The sequence below is a fragment of the Drosophila innubila genome, assembly GCF_004354385.1.
Source record: "Drosophila innubila isolate TH190305 chromosome 3L unlocalized genomic scaffold, UK_Dinn_1.0 0_D_3L, whole genome shotgun sequence".
Lineage (NCBI taxonomy): Eukaryota > Metazoa > Arthropoda > Insecta > Diptera > Drosophilidae > Drosophila > Drosophila innubila.
In genome coordinates this window covers 5,237,291-5,253,157 of record NW_022995376.1, presented here as the reverse complement: position 1 = coordinate 5,253,157, position 15,867 = coordinate 5,237,291, and the positions used below count along the sequence as shown (strand labels likewise).

Here is a 15,867-nt window from a genome sequence, read left to right as displayed (position 1 = left end):
ATGTCGCTAGTATTTCGATACATTTATCATTCTCCAAGAAATACAAAATTTATGAATTAACACATTATTTATTATGCTTAATGTCTAGGAACCCAGAGTCTTGCTCTCTTTTGGAGATAATTAAAATTGAAATTACTTCTTGGCTGTCTTCTTCTTGGCGCTGCTCTCCTTTTTGCCCTGATATAGACCCGTATAATATCCGGACATGTACCAGGCTGTCAGCATGGCAACAAAGTCCTGATCCGGCTCGGCATCCATGCCACCGGATGGACTGAACATGGGCGGCACCAGAGGCATTGGCGGCATGGCCAATCCGCTCAGGCGGGAACCCGAAGACGACGCCTGTTTTCCTTTAGCCACAGTGGACTTCTTGAAGGTCTTGGAACGTTGTGCCTGTGGTGCATCCTCCACATCTGGCTGATTTGCGGATTGTTCCACCTGTTCGCGACGCGCCTTGCTACCCCAGGATGGCAACAGATCGGATAATAGAATCTCCTGCTCGTTCTCATAGCCCACATAGCGCAGCACACAGCTGGCTTCCTTCTCATCAATGGACACAATAGTTCCCTCGTAATCCAGTCCATCTGTGTATGTGGCGCGTGCAAAGTCGCCCACTTTGAATGACGGAGGAGTTTCCTCCAAAAGTTCCATGTCGTGTTTTTCTTCTTCCTCACTTTCCTCACGGCGGTTTGTCGAGTCCGCAATGCGATGAGCCAACGTTTCCCGGGTTAGGCTTACCGAGTCATCGTACGCCTTGATCAATAGGCTATCGTCCCATTTATCTTCTTTATCCGCAGACATTTAAGTTTAATTCCTCTCAATTGGTTTTTGAAATTCACAAATTGCATATGCTTTGGCGTCTGCAATCGATGCTATCGATACATGCATGGCGAGCAACAGAGTTGCCAACTTCAACTTTGGGATGCTGATATTTTGAAAATATTATTATTATTTTGATATGAAAAATTATTATATTTACTTGATATTTTAGACATGTAAATATAATTTAATTGAAGTGCATATCAATTGTTTTTTGAAATGCACAAATTGTTGCTATCGATGTTACCGATAAGTAAATTGCCTGTAAGAGAGCTGCCACTCATTACAAAGCACCTTCGCTGTGATTGGTAAAAAGAAAGAAGAGGAAGCGCAAAAACGAAAATCATTCTCAATTCGCTGCTTGTGTTTTTGTTTCGAATCGTAATTATTGTGTAAAAAAATGGCTACAGTTGAGACACTCTACAAGGAACTGACCGTTGAGTGGGCAAAGCGGCCGCCAAATACGCCCAAATGTGGCCAGTTGCTGGATCAGCTGAAAGTGGCGCTGGTCAAGTTGAGTTTTCTGCCCACCGACGGCGCCGATGCCCTCAACTCCAAGAAGCAGTTGTTGTTGGCGCGTTCCGTGCTGGAGATTGCCGTGGAGCACAGTGTGCTCAGCAAGGATCTGCTTGCATTCGAGCGCTACATGTCACAGCTGAAATGCTACTACTACGATTATGCGAGAATCATCGGTGAATCGGACAACAAGTATAAATTGCTGGGACTTAATCTCTTGTATCTGCTTTCTGGGAATCGTGTCTCTGATTTTCACACCGAACTCGAGCTACTCTCGGTGGACATAATACAAAACAATCAGTACATTAAGCCGATTCTGGCGCTGGAACAATATATCATGGAGGGACGCTACAACAAAATCTTCCAGGCCAAATCCTCAATGCCCGCCGAGGTCTACAATTATTTCATGGATCTGCTCGTGGAAACTGTGCGCGATGAAATCGGTGCCTGCATTGAAATGTCCTACGAAAAGATATCGGCTAAAGAAGCCGCCAAACGTCTGAATTTGAATGTACCCAACGAGATCAAGGCATTTGGCGAGAAGCGACAATGGAAACTGGAGGGCAATGGAAACTATAGTTTTACAGATCGCAGCATTAAACCGAAGGAACTGCTGCCATCTGAGGAGCTGGCCGAACAGGTGTTGAGCTATGCCCGCGATCTGGAGATGATAGTTTAAGTGCTAATCATTGTAATTCTAATAAATAATAAAGTAAATCAACAATAGTTTGTGGAAATAAGTATTTAAGCGTTGCCAGATGTGCGCAATTTCGTATAGATTCTCAATAAATTGCATGCTTTTGCTAATGATAGCTTGAGCAACAAAATCATTTTAAATTTAATAAAAAATAAAGTTAAAATCAGCAGCAATACAGTTTTTATTTATAAACAATTTTTTTTTATAAATCTGGCAATAAATATGCAAGCGCTGCCAGACGTGCAGATATATCGCTTACAGCAATGTGTTTGTGCAAAGCGATAGTTTTAGTTTGACGTAAGCTCACATCACTAATTTGTGGGAACGAACGGGTCGAAAAGAAAAAAAGTCGCTCGCTTGCGATAAATATTAATAAATTTCAAACGAGGGCAACCGCAAATTAGTTGAAAATCAACGCAATGGCCTGCACTGCTAGCAAGACGCCTCTGTTGCGCGCTATCTCCGTAAGTTTAAAGCCATTGTCACTTGCAACTTAACCAACAAATCCAATGCAAATTTCAAGTTGTTCGAATCGTGTTACGTAAAAAGTAAAGTTGCAATTTAGTTGTGTTATTAATGCAATGTTGTTGTTTCGATTGATAGAAACGGGGATATGCCGTCTGCCCACGACTCGTTGGTGATACCTCTCCCATCAGCGTCAATGTGCTGGACAATAAACTGGTGGTGGCCACCGCAGATGCCTCCGTTCCCGTCTCGCGTGTCTCGATTGTGCTGCGGTGAGTTGTTATCAATTACTGATTGGAATGATCACTCATTCATCTGTTTCCAGTGCTGGTTCCCGTCATGAGGCCTATGATACGCTGGGTGCCTCGCATCTGCTGCGCCTCGCTGGCAGCCTGAGCACGCAGAGATCTTCTGCCTTTGCCATTGCCCGTCACATTCAGCAGGTGGGCGGCACCTTGACGGCCTGGGGAGATCGCGAATTTGTTGGCTATACGGTGGAGACGACGTCGGAAAATGTGGAGACGGGTCTCTGTTATCTGCAGGATCTGTTGCAGCCCGCTTTCAAGCCCTGGGAGCTGAAGGATAACGCCAAGACACTGCACAATCAACTGTATGCAGTTACCACAGAGGTGTGCATCTATTGACATCATGTAATCCCTGCAAGCAACCAATTATAATGATTATATTTACAGCAACGCGCTGTTGAGCTGCTCCACAAGGCTGCATTCCGTCGTGGATTGGGCAACTCCATCTACATCCCACGTTTCCAGCTGGGCAACATCTCCAGCGAGAGTCTGCTGCACTATGTGGCCAATAATTTCACTGCCGGCACAGCTGCCGTTGTGGGCGTTGGCATTGACAACAACACCTTGTCCGGATTCGCCCAGAATCTGCAGTTCCCCAACGGATCTGGCAGTGGCAAGAGCCATGCTAGCAGCTATTACGGCGGAGATGCACGCAAGGATACGTCCGGACATCGTGCTGTGGTCGCTGTTGCCGGCGAAGGTGCTGCTGTATCCAACCAAAAGGAGGCTTTGGCTTTTGCCATTCTTAATCACGCTGTCGCTGGTCATCCCACCAAGTACGGCAAGCAATCCGGCATCTTTGGCGAGGCTGCCGCCTGCGCCGGCGATGCACCCGTCTCGGTGAAGAGCCTGAATGCCAGCTACTCGGATGCGGGTCTCTTTGGCTTTGTCGCCTCTGCCGATGCCAAGGACATTGGCAAGGCCGTTGACTTCCTGGTGCGTGCTCTCAAGTCCGGTTCCATTGCCGAAAAGGATGTGAACCGCGGCAAGGCGGCGCTAAAGGCCCGCGTCATCTCCAGCTACGCCTCCGATAGCGGTCTGATCCGCATGATCGCTCGCCAGGCTTCCCTCAACAGAACCGTGCTGGAAGCCGACGCCCTGGTGGCCGCCATCGATGGCATTTCAGTGCAACAGGTGCAGGCAGCTGCCAAGAAGGTCGCCGGCTCCAAGCTGTCCGTTGGCGCCATCGGACACTTGGCACATGTGCCCTATGCATCCGACTTGGCTTAAACCTAGATAATCTTGTAACCCGTAACCTGTTAATGTAATTTAATCCATGCTGGAGACGTCTAACGAAATAAACCTGTTGGAATTAACGATATCGATTCAATTTTACAAGTTTTCAGTGCGAAAAATCGTTCGGGGGAAGGCACTTAATGTGAACATGGAGGACCAAATAGATTTAAAACTGTTTGGAAATTAATTTACTTTAAAAATGAGTATGAATATAAAAGAGGAGCATTTTTATAACTTTTCCATACTTATAAATGCTTGGGGAACATTTTTAAAGGGACCATGGAGTACGAAATGGATTCGAAATAGAAAAGGCTTTAAGAATGAGAAAAATTATAGAATATATTAATTTTGAGTGCTTTTCAGTTCTCGAAAACTCAAAATACATTTAAAGTGGACATGGAGGACGAAATGGATTTGAAATTTGTATCTTCGAATTGATTCTTATTTTAAGCATTAGTTAAATGATAAAATAGCTTAATAGTTTATTAATTTGAGAACTTTATATCTGTTAAAATACACTTTTAAAGTGACCTTGTAGGACAATCTACACAATTTAATAAGTTTAACTATAAGATTAAATTTGATAACTTTTCATTGTAAAAAGTAAAGATAAAATGACAATGGAGGACACTTTTAGAGATATTTGATAATGGCTTTTAGATCAGATTGATGAATTGAATTGGTGGGCTTGTCAAAAAATTTATTCAACAGTTTGGCATAATAAAATCTTGTTAATCAGAGGATTATTAAAACATATAGGGTCAATATACGACCATAATGAGCGTATTTTGTATATTAATATATTATTTGGAATCAGGCAGTTCACTTAAAGAACTGCAGACACGCGTACACTGCAAGAAAATGTACGAAATTTGCATAGAGACAAGTATAACACAGAATATATATATATATATATATATGTAAATGTATATATGTACAGATTCGCTCATTCCGCTAGAGCAATATGGTCACAATGATGGCTATAAAGAGTCCAATGATGACCAGCCAATATCCCCAGGTGCTGTCGGTTCTATTTATTTGGCCAATACCTTGGGTTTCCCGCTGCAAGCCGTTGTCCACCCGATCCATGGTGTTGGACAGGTTATCCAGAATAGTATTCTGGGTCTCCACCTCGTTGCCCACCACAATGGCCATGTCACGCTGACGTCCAATGGTTCTTGATAGCGCCTCAAGGCCACGATTCTGTTCCTCCAGAATTTCCGCCTGCATTCGCTTGAGGGACTCCACATCTGTGGGTCGACCTGGAGTTGCTGCTGCTGCGGTTGCACCCGCATTTTGCCAAACTGAGCCGCTAGATGTCGCCAGTTGATTGGCACGCGTGCTGCTGGTGAATTTCAACTCAATCTCGCGCAGCTGTGAGGTGAGCTTATCGAAACTGATGCGTCGCTGCTGCAGTTCCGTCTCCGGACTCGTTTCCCAGGTGATGGCATTGTTTAGCACAACTTTGAGGCGGTTTACATCCTTGCGCAACTGTTCCAGGCCAGACTCTATGCTGTTGGTGAGCTTCACATATTCTCTCGAGGTGGGACTCGACTGCAGCTGTCGTCGCTCATTCAGCTGCACCAGCAATTGATGCCTCAAACGCTCGCAGCCCTCGTATTCGATATCCCTGCGGAGAAATTCGTATGGAGTTAAAACCAAAGCAGCTATTGTTATCGTGGCTGCATACCATGAGTCATGATCCACCAGCGACATTTTCGTTGCGAATCTTTATCGCGTCCCGTTTAGTACATTTCTTAAGCGCCTTTAGTGGAAAAATAAATGCGTTGTTTTTCTTTATTGTTATTCCACAGCCTGCCAACTCGTTTTATGTTGCGACCTGACTATTGAAGCAAGCTGGCAGCACTGCACTGCATTTGTAAATCAGCTGTGCCGTCTCAACACTGACGGCCAAACTGCCAGCACTGATAAAAATAGCAAATTTAAAAATGCAAAAAATTCAATAACAAATTAATAAATTCAATGAAAATTTAAAATTCGAAATACGATAAAATTAAGGTAAACATTTTAATAAAGGTTTAAAGTTTGTCAGCCCTCGAGAAGAGAAGTTGGAAAATGTTACTTTTTCCAAAGGAACAAATTTAATTTTCGCATTTTTAGTAAGAATGGCGGATAAAAGAATACGCTATATTTTAAAAGGGCAAACAAATATTACACATAAGTAAGCGGATTTTCGAGATAAAATTGAACAGGTGATTCAAATTGAGCAACAAACATAAAGAACATGTTCGCTCATTGAATTCAAAGAGCAACTCTTTTTAGTTCGCTCACTCATGAACTAGTCTAATTGTCCATCCCACTCTCGCTCATACAACACAGATGTAAAGTTGTTTACGTTATAAATAATTGCGTGCTGTGCCGAGTTGGAATACGTTCTCGGTTCTAAGGAGAATTTGAATTGAATATCACCGTTAAACGTTTTTGAAATTAACGCAGTGGTCTGTCAAGTGATTTTGACAGTTCTGTGAGCCGTTAAAATTAACACGAAATTGTTACGTCACATGGCAAATGTGTGTGTTGTTGTTATGTTGATTTACCACAGTGCAGCATAAAAGTCGCTACCTTTTTTTATAGACGGCGACGCGCGCTGCATGTGCACACACACATACGCAATAGATAAATATACGCACATACATAGATATATTTTGAGTGCATTTGTAAATGTTGCTTGTGTGAGAATATTTTTGGGTGAGAGGAGGTTAAAAAGTAGTCGGTGCGTAAAAATTCATGTGTAACTGTCGTTGTTTTTGGGGAGCCTCTCATATTCACTTGTAATTGTGATTCGTAGGAAGTAAGATCTCTAGTAGTGTAAAAATAAAAATAAAATAGTGTAATTCATCTTAAAAATCGGAACGCAACATAAGAAAACAACAACAACAAGACAGACACCCGCAACCAATCAATTGATAACATTCATAACCGTTAACCAATTAACCGATTAAGCGTCGTCAAGCATCAACGATAACCGTTCAACGTTCAACGTATTGAGTAATAAGCAAATAACGTAACCACAACTTCGTTACCCGTTAAGTCGTTACGTACAGAAGGCGCCCTCTATCATTTTGTATATATATATATATATATGTGTGTGTGTGCGCGAATGCAACAACAACAGGAATTTCATCAAAGCTCCAAGACAAATGCAACGATTTGGATAACGGTGAGTGTGACAGCTACTTTAATTTTTTGGCAATTGCTTATGGGGAAATGGAAATGGAGGGGAGAGGAAGAGGGGGCACAGTGTGGCAAATGTTCTATGCAACTCGTTTTTCCAGAGTTTGAGGAACACACGCAGCACACATGTGTGTGAATGTATGTACATATGTATGTTTGTGTGTGTGCATCCAGCGGAAAACGTGTATTTGAAAGAAAAACCAGAAAATCGAAACCGGGAATTGGGTCAGTATGTCAAACGCGCACAACATGCGCTAACAGAGGCAGCGACAGCGGAAGAGAGGGGAAAGGTGTTTGCCTGTTTTAGCTCTAACTCTAAACCTGGCTAAAAAACGAGTTACCGATTTGTTCTTTTCAATTTAGTCAACACTTGACGGCTAGAACAAGCAGCCAACCAACAGACCGAACGTCTGTCTCTGTCTGTCGTCTTTCCCTGTCCGACCGGTGGCTGCCCCGAAACAGCATCCAAATGCTACCACACATGCATACAGTTGTCTGTTTGTGTGTATGTGATTACATGTGCTCGTTTGTCTGTGTGTCTGTCTGATTGTCACTCGCGCGTGGTTTTTCTTTTGCTAACCATTTCGTTGCGCTCACTCTCGCTCTCCCTCTCCCTTCTGCTGCTTACTTACTCTCCCGCTCGCTCGCTCGGTTTTTCGGCCACTCGCCTCAGTTGATCTTGCACTCTGTTGACGACAACGCTGTCGCTGACTGCGACGTCGACTGCGACTGCGTTAACGCATTTACCTTGAGCGCGCCTGCACTTGTCACGTCGCACAGTGGGGCCATATCTTAAAAATCATGTTTATTTAGATATTTTAAAAATTTAATAGAACAATTCCTATGCTTAGAAGGGAGTACGGCCAACCGGCTGATTTAAGCCTTAGGGAGTCCAAGTTACATATACATTTCTGTTTCTGTAAACAAATCATAAAATTAAAATTATACATTTTTGACATATTTTCTTTTGTAAATCATAATTTTATATATTTGGTTAACTCAATTTGTATTCATTTCAATTGATAAAATTTTAATTTAAATAAGTTAATTAAAAAAAAAAACTATATTTGTCAGTTAATCTTCAAAGAATTATCCATCGGATTAATTTTTACAAACGTTTCCCACTGTGCGTTGCTTGTTCGCTCGCCCTCCCTCTCTCGCACTCTCTCTCCGTCGTTAGGTTTTCTTATTGGATTTAGTAAACTTCTAAAAATGAAGCCAACACCTTTCGAAACACTTAACTTGGCCAGTTAAGCGCTGTCCGCTTTTCATGTTTGCTAATAAAATTATTACAATTTATCCGAGTGCTGCTAATGCGTTTTAAGGTCGAAATCCGTTGACTCTACGCTCTTTTAGCCTGCTTTGCTGACCCATTAAAACGTCTTTCACATGATATGCGCCATTTTACATTTCGCGCTCCATTTAACAGTAGTCAGCAGGGAGCAGAGAGAGGGGAAAAGGGAGCAAAGGGAGTAGGGGAATAGGCTGAGCTTACTGTTGATTTCATGACTTATACTCAAGTTATTTATTATACAAGTGAAGCTAAAATCTAACAAGTCAGCAACTTAATCGACTAGCAAATACTCTACATACATATGTATGTACATATAAACATATATTATTCTATATTCTCAAGATCGCCATATTCGTGCACAAATTGTTATTTATAGACTCGTCGCTGTCCTCCTCTCACTTTCCCTCCCACTGGCATTGCACAACTTTATTATGCCCTTTTCAGGGAGACAGAGAGAGGTATAATAACACGCAAGGCAACATTTGCTCTATTTAAGTTTGCGGGTTTCAACAAGGAACTCTGCTTCCTGTCGCCCACGCACATAGCAAAGCTCTCGCTCTCACTCTCACTGCCACTCTCTCGTCTATTTATTTCGCTGCGTTCTCTTTAAACAAAAGAGAGCGAAAGCTGCTTTTCGAGGGATGCAGCTTTGTTCTATGATTTTTGCACTTAAGAGCAAAAAGTGGCTTTGACTTTTTTGTGATGACATTGTTGTTGTTATAGTGAGAGTGAGTAGGGTGTAGGAGTGGGAGTGAGAGTGGGAGGACATGCGGCACACATTTGCATGTCGCTCTCCCGCTCTGACCAAAGCATGCGGGATACGAGCGAAATGTTAACCTATATAATTTTTTGTTGCTAATACGATGTATGGGCCACCTCATCCCACCTCCCACACAATGAGCATGACGATGACGGCGACGTCAACGTCGACGTCGCTGCCGGCTGCTGTTTGTGCTGGCAGTTGAAGGTTCTTTTTTTTTTAATTTAAAGCATTTTTTTTAAGGCGACGACGTCGTCGCGACAGAGGAAGCTTTTGTTGCTGTCGCTGTCGGCGTCGCTGTCGTTGCTGCTTTTGAATTTAATGTTAAGTATACGCATCAGTGAACTCAATTTAATTATCATGATTGTTTTTGTTTTTCTCTCGCTGTCTTCACTGAAAAATTCAAATTTTCCAACTTCACACACACACACTCACTCACACGTCCGGCGGTTTTCGTCGTCGTTTCCAGCCAGATTTCCATCATGGTGCTTATGTAATCGAGAACTTTACAAAAAATGAACAAAAATAAATAAAAAAAAAACTACGTGAAGTTGATAAAAGCGCTGGCCATAATTACGTGAGTACGTTTGCATGTGTGTGTGTGTGTGCACGCCCTTCGCCCATTTTTTATCAGCACGTTATTTATGCGCCTACGCCATGACAGATAGAATAACAGCAACAACAATGAGAATTTGAAGTGCAGCGTAGCGCAAAGAGAAAATAAAACTGCCAGTTGCTGCTCTTATTGTTATTGTCGTTGTTTTTTTTTATAGAAGCCAAAAGCCCAAACGAAAAGCAATTAAGTCGCCATGGCTCATTGCACAATAAGCAAAGAATCAAAAAATCGGAGAACGCACGCAGCGGCAGCGGCAAACATAACTGTGTTTGCTTGGCCAGCCATAGCGCACACGGACGTTGACAGCGACGTCAGCGTCACACACAACTCTAAATGCCAGCGAGAGAGCGAGAGCGGGAGTGGGTGAGTGGGAGAGTGGAAGAGCGGGAGCGCGCTAGAGTGGGAGTCTAAAGCGCGAGAGTTAAAGCGGCTATAGTTATTGTTGTTGCTGCTGCTGCTGCTTAATAAATAGGCCAAATATGTAATATCGCTAAAATGTGCTTATTGTAATCTTTTTCACACACACACACAGACGCAGTCACATGCATAACATGCTCTCACACGTGCATTGCATCCCTCGCTACGCTATACGACAACAAAGAGCGCCAAATAGCAAAGAGAGTGCACAAAACGTTTTCAAATGTAACGAAGCGAGAGCAGCGACTGCGAGCCGAAGCGAACATGAAACGAACTAGCATTGCTCGCTGCTAACGTTGGCGTCGCTGTTGCGTCGCTGCTGTGCGCGCTTTGTGGGGGCCCAGTTGGTCGCGTTTTCAGTCGTGTTTGGCTGAGTCGTTGTTCTACCGTCGTGATTGCAACACTTCTGCTTCTGCCACACACTCTCGCCGTCATATAGCCGTCGCAGTTTTCACGTTTTTTGGTTTTTTGTTCAAAGAGTTCTCTACGTGAACGTCGGCGTCGCAGTCAAACAGTCGTCAACGTTGTCGTCGTCGTCGCAGCAGCAGCAGCAGCAGCAGCAGCAACTCGTACGTTAGACGACATTTCAGCGTGTGTGTCACTGTGTGTGTCATGTGTGTGTTGTGTGTGTGCCAGTTTTCGTGCGTTCTGTGCTGCAACAACAAGAAAAACAACAACAACAACAGTTAGCATACAAACTACAATCGTGTTTAAAAATATAAACTGCGTTTTTTTCGCCAAAAAAGCCATAAAAAATAAGTTTTTAAAGCATTTTAGCCTGGTCCTAACAAGCCCGACAAAAGTCAACGACAGCAGCAACAACAACATTAAATAATAATAATAAAAATAAAAAAGTACTATTTCGGCCTGGCCAAGACAAGAGTCGGCCTGGTTAGAACCCAGGCAAACGGTTTTCGCTGCCAGCGACAAAAACAGAAATCAGCGGCCAGGCACAAATGCATACAGTTGGTCAAGAAAGCGTTTTGACAATATTCAAAATTTACACAATTTATTTTCTTACAAAAAAATACTATTTTTGATAGATTTTTAATTTATTTCTTAAGAGAAGAAACATGTTTTTCATTTAATTTAACTTTCCATAAAATAAGAAATATATTTTTCATTTAACTTAACTATTTTTACGTATTTATGTGCATTTTTATTTTGTCAAAATACTTTCTTGACGAGCGGTATAAATTCATATGAAAATTGTGTGAGAACGTACTTGATTTTGGGTCTATACTTGTTTTCTTTATTGTTGTAATTATAGTAGTAGCTGTTGTTGTTGTTGCAGTTGCCATTGTTGCTGTCGTCGCTTTGGCGCTGTTGGCAATTTTCGTTAGAAATACAAATATATATATACATATGTATATGAGCATAGAAATAACACGAAACGGCAAACGAGAACGCGGCAAATAGGAAAATAGGAAAGAAAAGCTGGCAAGGAATAAAACACATTTTATGCGTGACACACAAAATTTTTTTGTTTTCAAATTGTTGTTGTTGAATTGAAACAATTTTTGTGTATACCAAACAAGCCATCTTGCCAACTCTACCTCTCCTTCACTCCATCGTTCCCCTCTTGCCGCTCCGCTCTGCCGCTATTGGCCAAAACGCTCACATTCCCCCGGCACAGCAAATAGTCACAGAGCCATCGACGGCTCTCTTTCCTCTTTCTCTCTCTCCTCGCTCCTCTCTCTCGTTGTCATCGTCCTCGCAGCGTCGTCCCTTGTGTGTTGCCATTCGTACACGTTGCGTATACGTAACGTAATGGCCATAAACAACAACTATATACACACACACACACACAGGCAACTTGGTATCCATTATACCCTTACAATTTGAGAAGAGCTCTCCTCTCTCTTTCTCTCTCTTTTTGCCCCTCGCTCCATCGGTTTCTCTTTGGAGTTTCTCGTATGCAGAGCGCATAGAAATTTCGTTCATTTCACGTTGGCATTTTGACTGCCCTTTGATGAGTTGATAAACGAGCCCGAGATTATACCCCCACCCACTCTCTTAGCCAACACTAATACACACACACGCACACACACTCACTCGGTCACACACACACACACACACAACTGACCCAATAATGTGTGATAAAATTTGAATTATTATTTACTAAATTTTCAACTTTTTAAAGCGCACGCGTTTCGGTACAACAACTACAATAATAATAATAATAAAAATTATAATAATAATTATAATTATAAACAAACAAGTTGAAAAGGTGCTAATATATTTTTAAGCAGCCAATAAATATTTGGCTCAAACAAGGCCCAAATATTTGATATTATTTAGAGCCCAAAAAAAAAGAAAAAAAAGAACAACAAAGTGTGGAAAGTTTTCAACTGCAACAAAGAGGCGAAACGGAAAAGCCAAAGGAAAAGCAGCAGCAAAAAAAATAAGGTAAAAATGTGATCTAAAAATATTTTTATTTTTAGTTGCATTCCGCGTTGAAATACGCGCACAAATCAAAAGTCGCATAAAGTCTGAGCTACACGACAAAATGAAAACGCCAACAGATTTTTCAGATATATTTTACAAAATAACCCACGCGGTCTCTGCGACATCATCGTCGACATCATCAGAGCATCGAGAAGAAAATCGAAATCTTCTCAGTCCCCCGACTGACTGACTGTTGTCGTTGCCTTTGCCGTTGTTGTTGTTGTTGTTGTTGTTGTTGTTGACTAGGAAACGTGTCGCCAGGGACCCCGGGCGGGACGACAACGGCGGGCAACGTTTTCTCAGATAAGGGGTGTGTCTGTCCGTCTTCCAAATGAGCTCAAATGTGCTTACAATTTGGTTTTTTATAGATTACTTGCCGGAAAAAAGTGAGGCAGAGATCTGATTAAGAGATGAGAACTTAACCAAAAAGGTTTTCCGCTTACAAATTCGCTCAAGTTATGAAATTAAACGAAGTAATACAAGGAATTAAATTCGACTTATTGTGAACCAGACAGATATGAATTTAGCTTAAGCCATTTTAAGTCTGTAAAAATTCTTGAAAATTCTTTTGCAAAAATTTTATGGATTATAGTCAAAAAATATCAAATATCTAAATGAACAATATTATGATGCAGAATCAATCTAGAGGCCAAATAATGATCAAAATGACATTCCGGAAGGAAATCGGTCGAGTATTGAGGAAGTTATGAGAGTTCAAAGTTTTTGATAAAATGTCAAGGGGTTGGTATGCAAATTATGGATAATATACGGCTTATAGTCGAAAAATATAAAATTTTCTAAGTGATCAAAATTGAAATGCAGAATCAATTTGGAGGCCAAATAATAACCAAAATGACATTCCGCATGGAAATCAGTTGAGTTTTGACAAAGTTATGAGAGTTCAAAGTTTTTGATAAAATGTTAATAAAGTCTTAAGGCGTAGGTACGGAAAAATATGACAGTGATGACCAAAATATCGAATTTTCTACATATTTTAAATTTTGATGCAGAATCAATTTTGAGGCCAAATAATGAATAAAATGATATTCCGCATGAAAATCGGTTCAGTTTTGGCAAAGTTATGAGAGTTCAAAGTTACTGATAAAATGTTAAGGGGTTGGTATGCAAATTATGGATAATATACGGCTTATAGTCGAAAAATATCAAATTTTTTAAATGAACAAAATCATGATGCAGAATCAATTTAGAGGCCAAATAATGACCAAAATGACATTCCGCATGGAAATCGGTTGAGTTTTGACAAAGTTATGAGAGTTGAAAACTTATTATAAAATGTTAAGGGGTTGGTATGCAAATTATGATAATATACGGCTTATAGTCGAAAAATATCAAATTTTCTAAATGAACAAAATTATGATGCAGAATTAATTTAGAAGCCAAATAATGATCAAAATGACATTCCGCATGGGAATCGGTTAAGTTTTAATAAAGGTATGAGAGTTCAAAGTTTTCTAAAAAATGTTAAGGGGCTAGTATTCAAATTATGGATGATGAACGGCTTATAGTCGAAAAATCAAATTTCTTAAGTAACGAAAATTTAAATGCCGAATCAATTTGGAGACCAAATCATTATGAAAATGATATTCCGCATAAAAGTCGGTTGAGTATTGACAAAGTTATGACAGTTTGAAGTTTTTAAAATATTGTCAAGGGAGTTTTAACAAAGTTATTTTCAAGTTTTTCAATATCATTCAGTACGTATTTCCGAGTTAAAATCCTCGTTTTCCTAGGCCCAAGGCCTCGTTATTCACACCTGCTAAGAAGCACCCTGTAAATAAATCTAAAATTAAATGCGACGCTCTGCGGTCGTCTTCAATTTTCATTGCTTTGTCGTTGTTGTTACTGTTGTTGTTTTTGCTGTTGTTGTTGCCGTCGCGTCGATTCGTTTTGGTTTTTTGCATCTTGTCGCTAGGCCGCAACGTCAAATCTGTGTTACTTTAGAGATTTTCTAAAGTACTTAAGGTATGTGTGAGTAAGTGTGTGTTGAGTGTGTGAGTGTGTGTGTGTACCATATATGTTTTCATTTAATTTTAAGCCAAAAAGAATCTTTTTCTTTATTTTTTTTGTCTTGGCGCTCGTGCCAAAAAATAAGTCGTTGATGTTAGCTGAGAGTTTTGTCGTCGTTTGTGGCGACATTGGCGACAGCTGTTGAGACTGCAGGGGTTGAGGTTAAAGGGGGTGTAGAGGAGGGTAGGGGGCGGGGCAGCTGACACGCCCCGGGAGCTGTTTGCTGCCATTGCGCTGTTGGTCATAAAAATAAAATGACTTCGAGCTGTTATCGAAACGCTTTTCGGGGGCTATATTTGAACTGCCACACAAAACGGCATAAAACTTATATACAATGTATGAAAAAATATGTGGAAAATAAAGAAAAATCTGTGCCCAAAAGAACAACAAATAAAAACGTAACAGTTGCGCTGCTCGACTGTTGGATGCCTAGTAACAGCCTTTAGAATTGAGCAGCAGAAATGAAATAAAAATTTTAAAAATAAATAAAATTTAATTATTCATAAAAATATTATAAAAATAAAAAGAGATCGGATCGACCGGACCAAGCTTTCGCATAGATTTCTGCTATAATAAATTTTTAAAATGCAATTAAAATGTTTGTATATGTTTGTTGTAAAGAAAATGTACTTAAAAGCTTTTTACTTTTTTGGACCTAACATTAATTTCCACAACTTTGCTCATAGTGAAAACCTGAATAGGTTGTATATTTCAATTATCATTTATAATTATTAACTGATCGACATACAATTTTCAGCATACGTGCATAAAATAGCATATATTTCGTGCTCCAAATCTCAGGGATGTAGCTTAAATATTGCTCCTGTTATTACATTTCTAAATTTGGAATTTTTAAAACAAACCTATTCGGCGTGCACAACAGGAGGTATAGTCATCAAATTTGGTTGCTCCAATTCTACGTTTTCATACGAACAGACGGACATTGTCACAAACCCATAATCCCGTATACCTCTTTTTGTACTGGGTCAAAAATGTATGCCTAAAAGCGCTTAAGTTATGCGACTTGTTTTTCCCGTTTTGGGGCATAACTTTGACTTTCAATTGCTGGCA

General features: G+C 40.7%; 5 protein-coding genes across 11 annotated transcripts in view; 3 read left to right on the top strand and 2 right to left on the bottom strand.

Annotated features, from left to right (window-relative positions):
- Positions 1-48: 48 nt before the first annotated feature.
- Positions 49-904, bottom strand: LOC117787444 (survival motor neuron protein). The gene has a single exon (XM_034625973.1). The coding sequence runs from the start codon at positions 799-801 to the stop codon at positions 133-135; it is 669 nt and encodes a 222-aa protein (XP_034481864.1). The 5' UTR covers positions 802-904; the 3' UTR covers positions 49-132.
- Positions 905-1,125: 221 nt separating this feature from the next.
- On the top strand, positions 1,126-2,072 carry LOC117787443 (26S proteasome non-ATPase regulatory subunit 8). Its single transcript, XM_034625972.1, has one exon. The coding sequence runs from the start codon at positions 1,220-1,222 to the stop codon at positions 2,012-2,014; it is 795 nt and encodes a 264-aa protein (XP_034481863.1). The 5' UTR covers positions 1,126-1,219; the 3' UTR covers positions 2,015-2,072.
- A 266-nt stretch (positions 2,073-2,338) lies between these two features.
- LOC117787488 (cytochrome b-c1 complex subunit 2, mitochondrial) lies at positions 2,339-4,132 on the top strand. Its single transcript, XM_034626031.1, has 4 exons — positions 2,339-2,496; positions 2,636-2,769; positions 2,823-3,126; positions 3,190-4,132. Exons 1-4 carry the CDS (start codon positions 2,452-2,454, stop codon positions 4,030-4,032), a joined length of 1,326 nt encoding a protein of 441 aa, XP_034481922.1. The 5' UTR covers positions 2,339-2,451; the 3' UTR covers positions 4,033-4,132.
- A 585-nt stretch (positions 4,133-4,717) lies between these two features.
- On the bottom strand, positions 4,718-5,890 carry LOC117788673 (syntaxin-8). Its single transcript, XM_034627507.1, has 2 exons — positions 5,729-5,890; positions 4,718-5,668 (listed from the first exon to the last, which is right to left on the bottom strand). Exons 1-2 carry the CDS (start codon positions 5,752-5,754, stop codon positions 4,993-4,995), a joined length of 702 nt encoding a protein of 233 aa, XP_034483398.1. The 5' UTR covers positions 5,755-5,890; the 3' UTR covers positions 4,718-4,992.
- A 730-nt stretch (positions 5,891-6,620) lies between these two features.
- Positions 6,621-15,867, top strand: part of LOC117788749 (protein boule) — a 31,655-nt gene continuing 22,408 nt past the window's right edge. For 6 of the 7 annotated variants that reach the window (XM_034627599.1, XM_034627597.1, XM_034627598.1 and 3 more), the window contains exons 1-2: positions 10,663-10,889; positions 12,543-12,729. The gene's annotated coding sequence lies outside the window, so the exon portion shown is untranslated. Of the gene's footprint in view, positions 7,220-10,662; positions 10,890-12,542; positions 12,730-15,867 lie in introns of those variants that run through there. The other variant, XM_034627596.1, reaches the window with a different exon arrangement.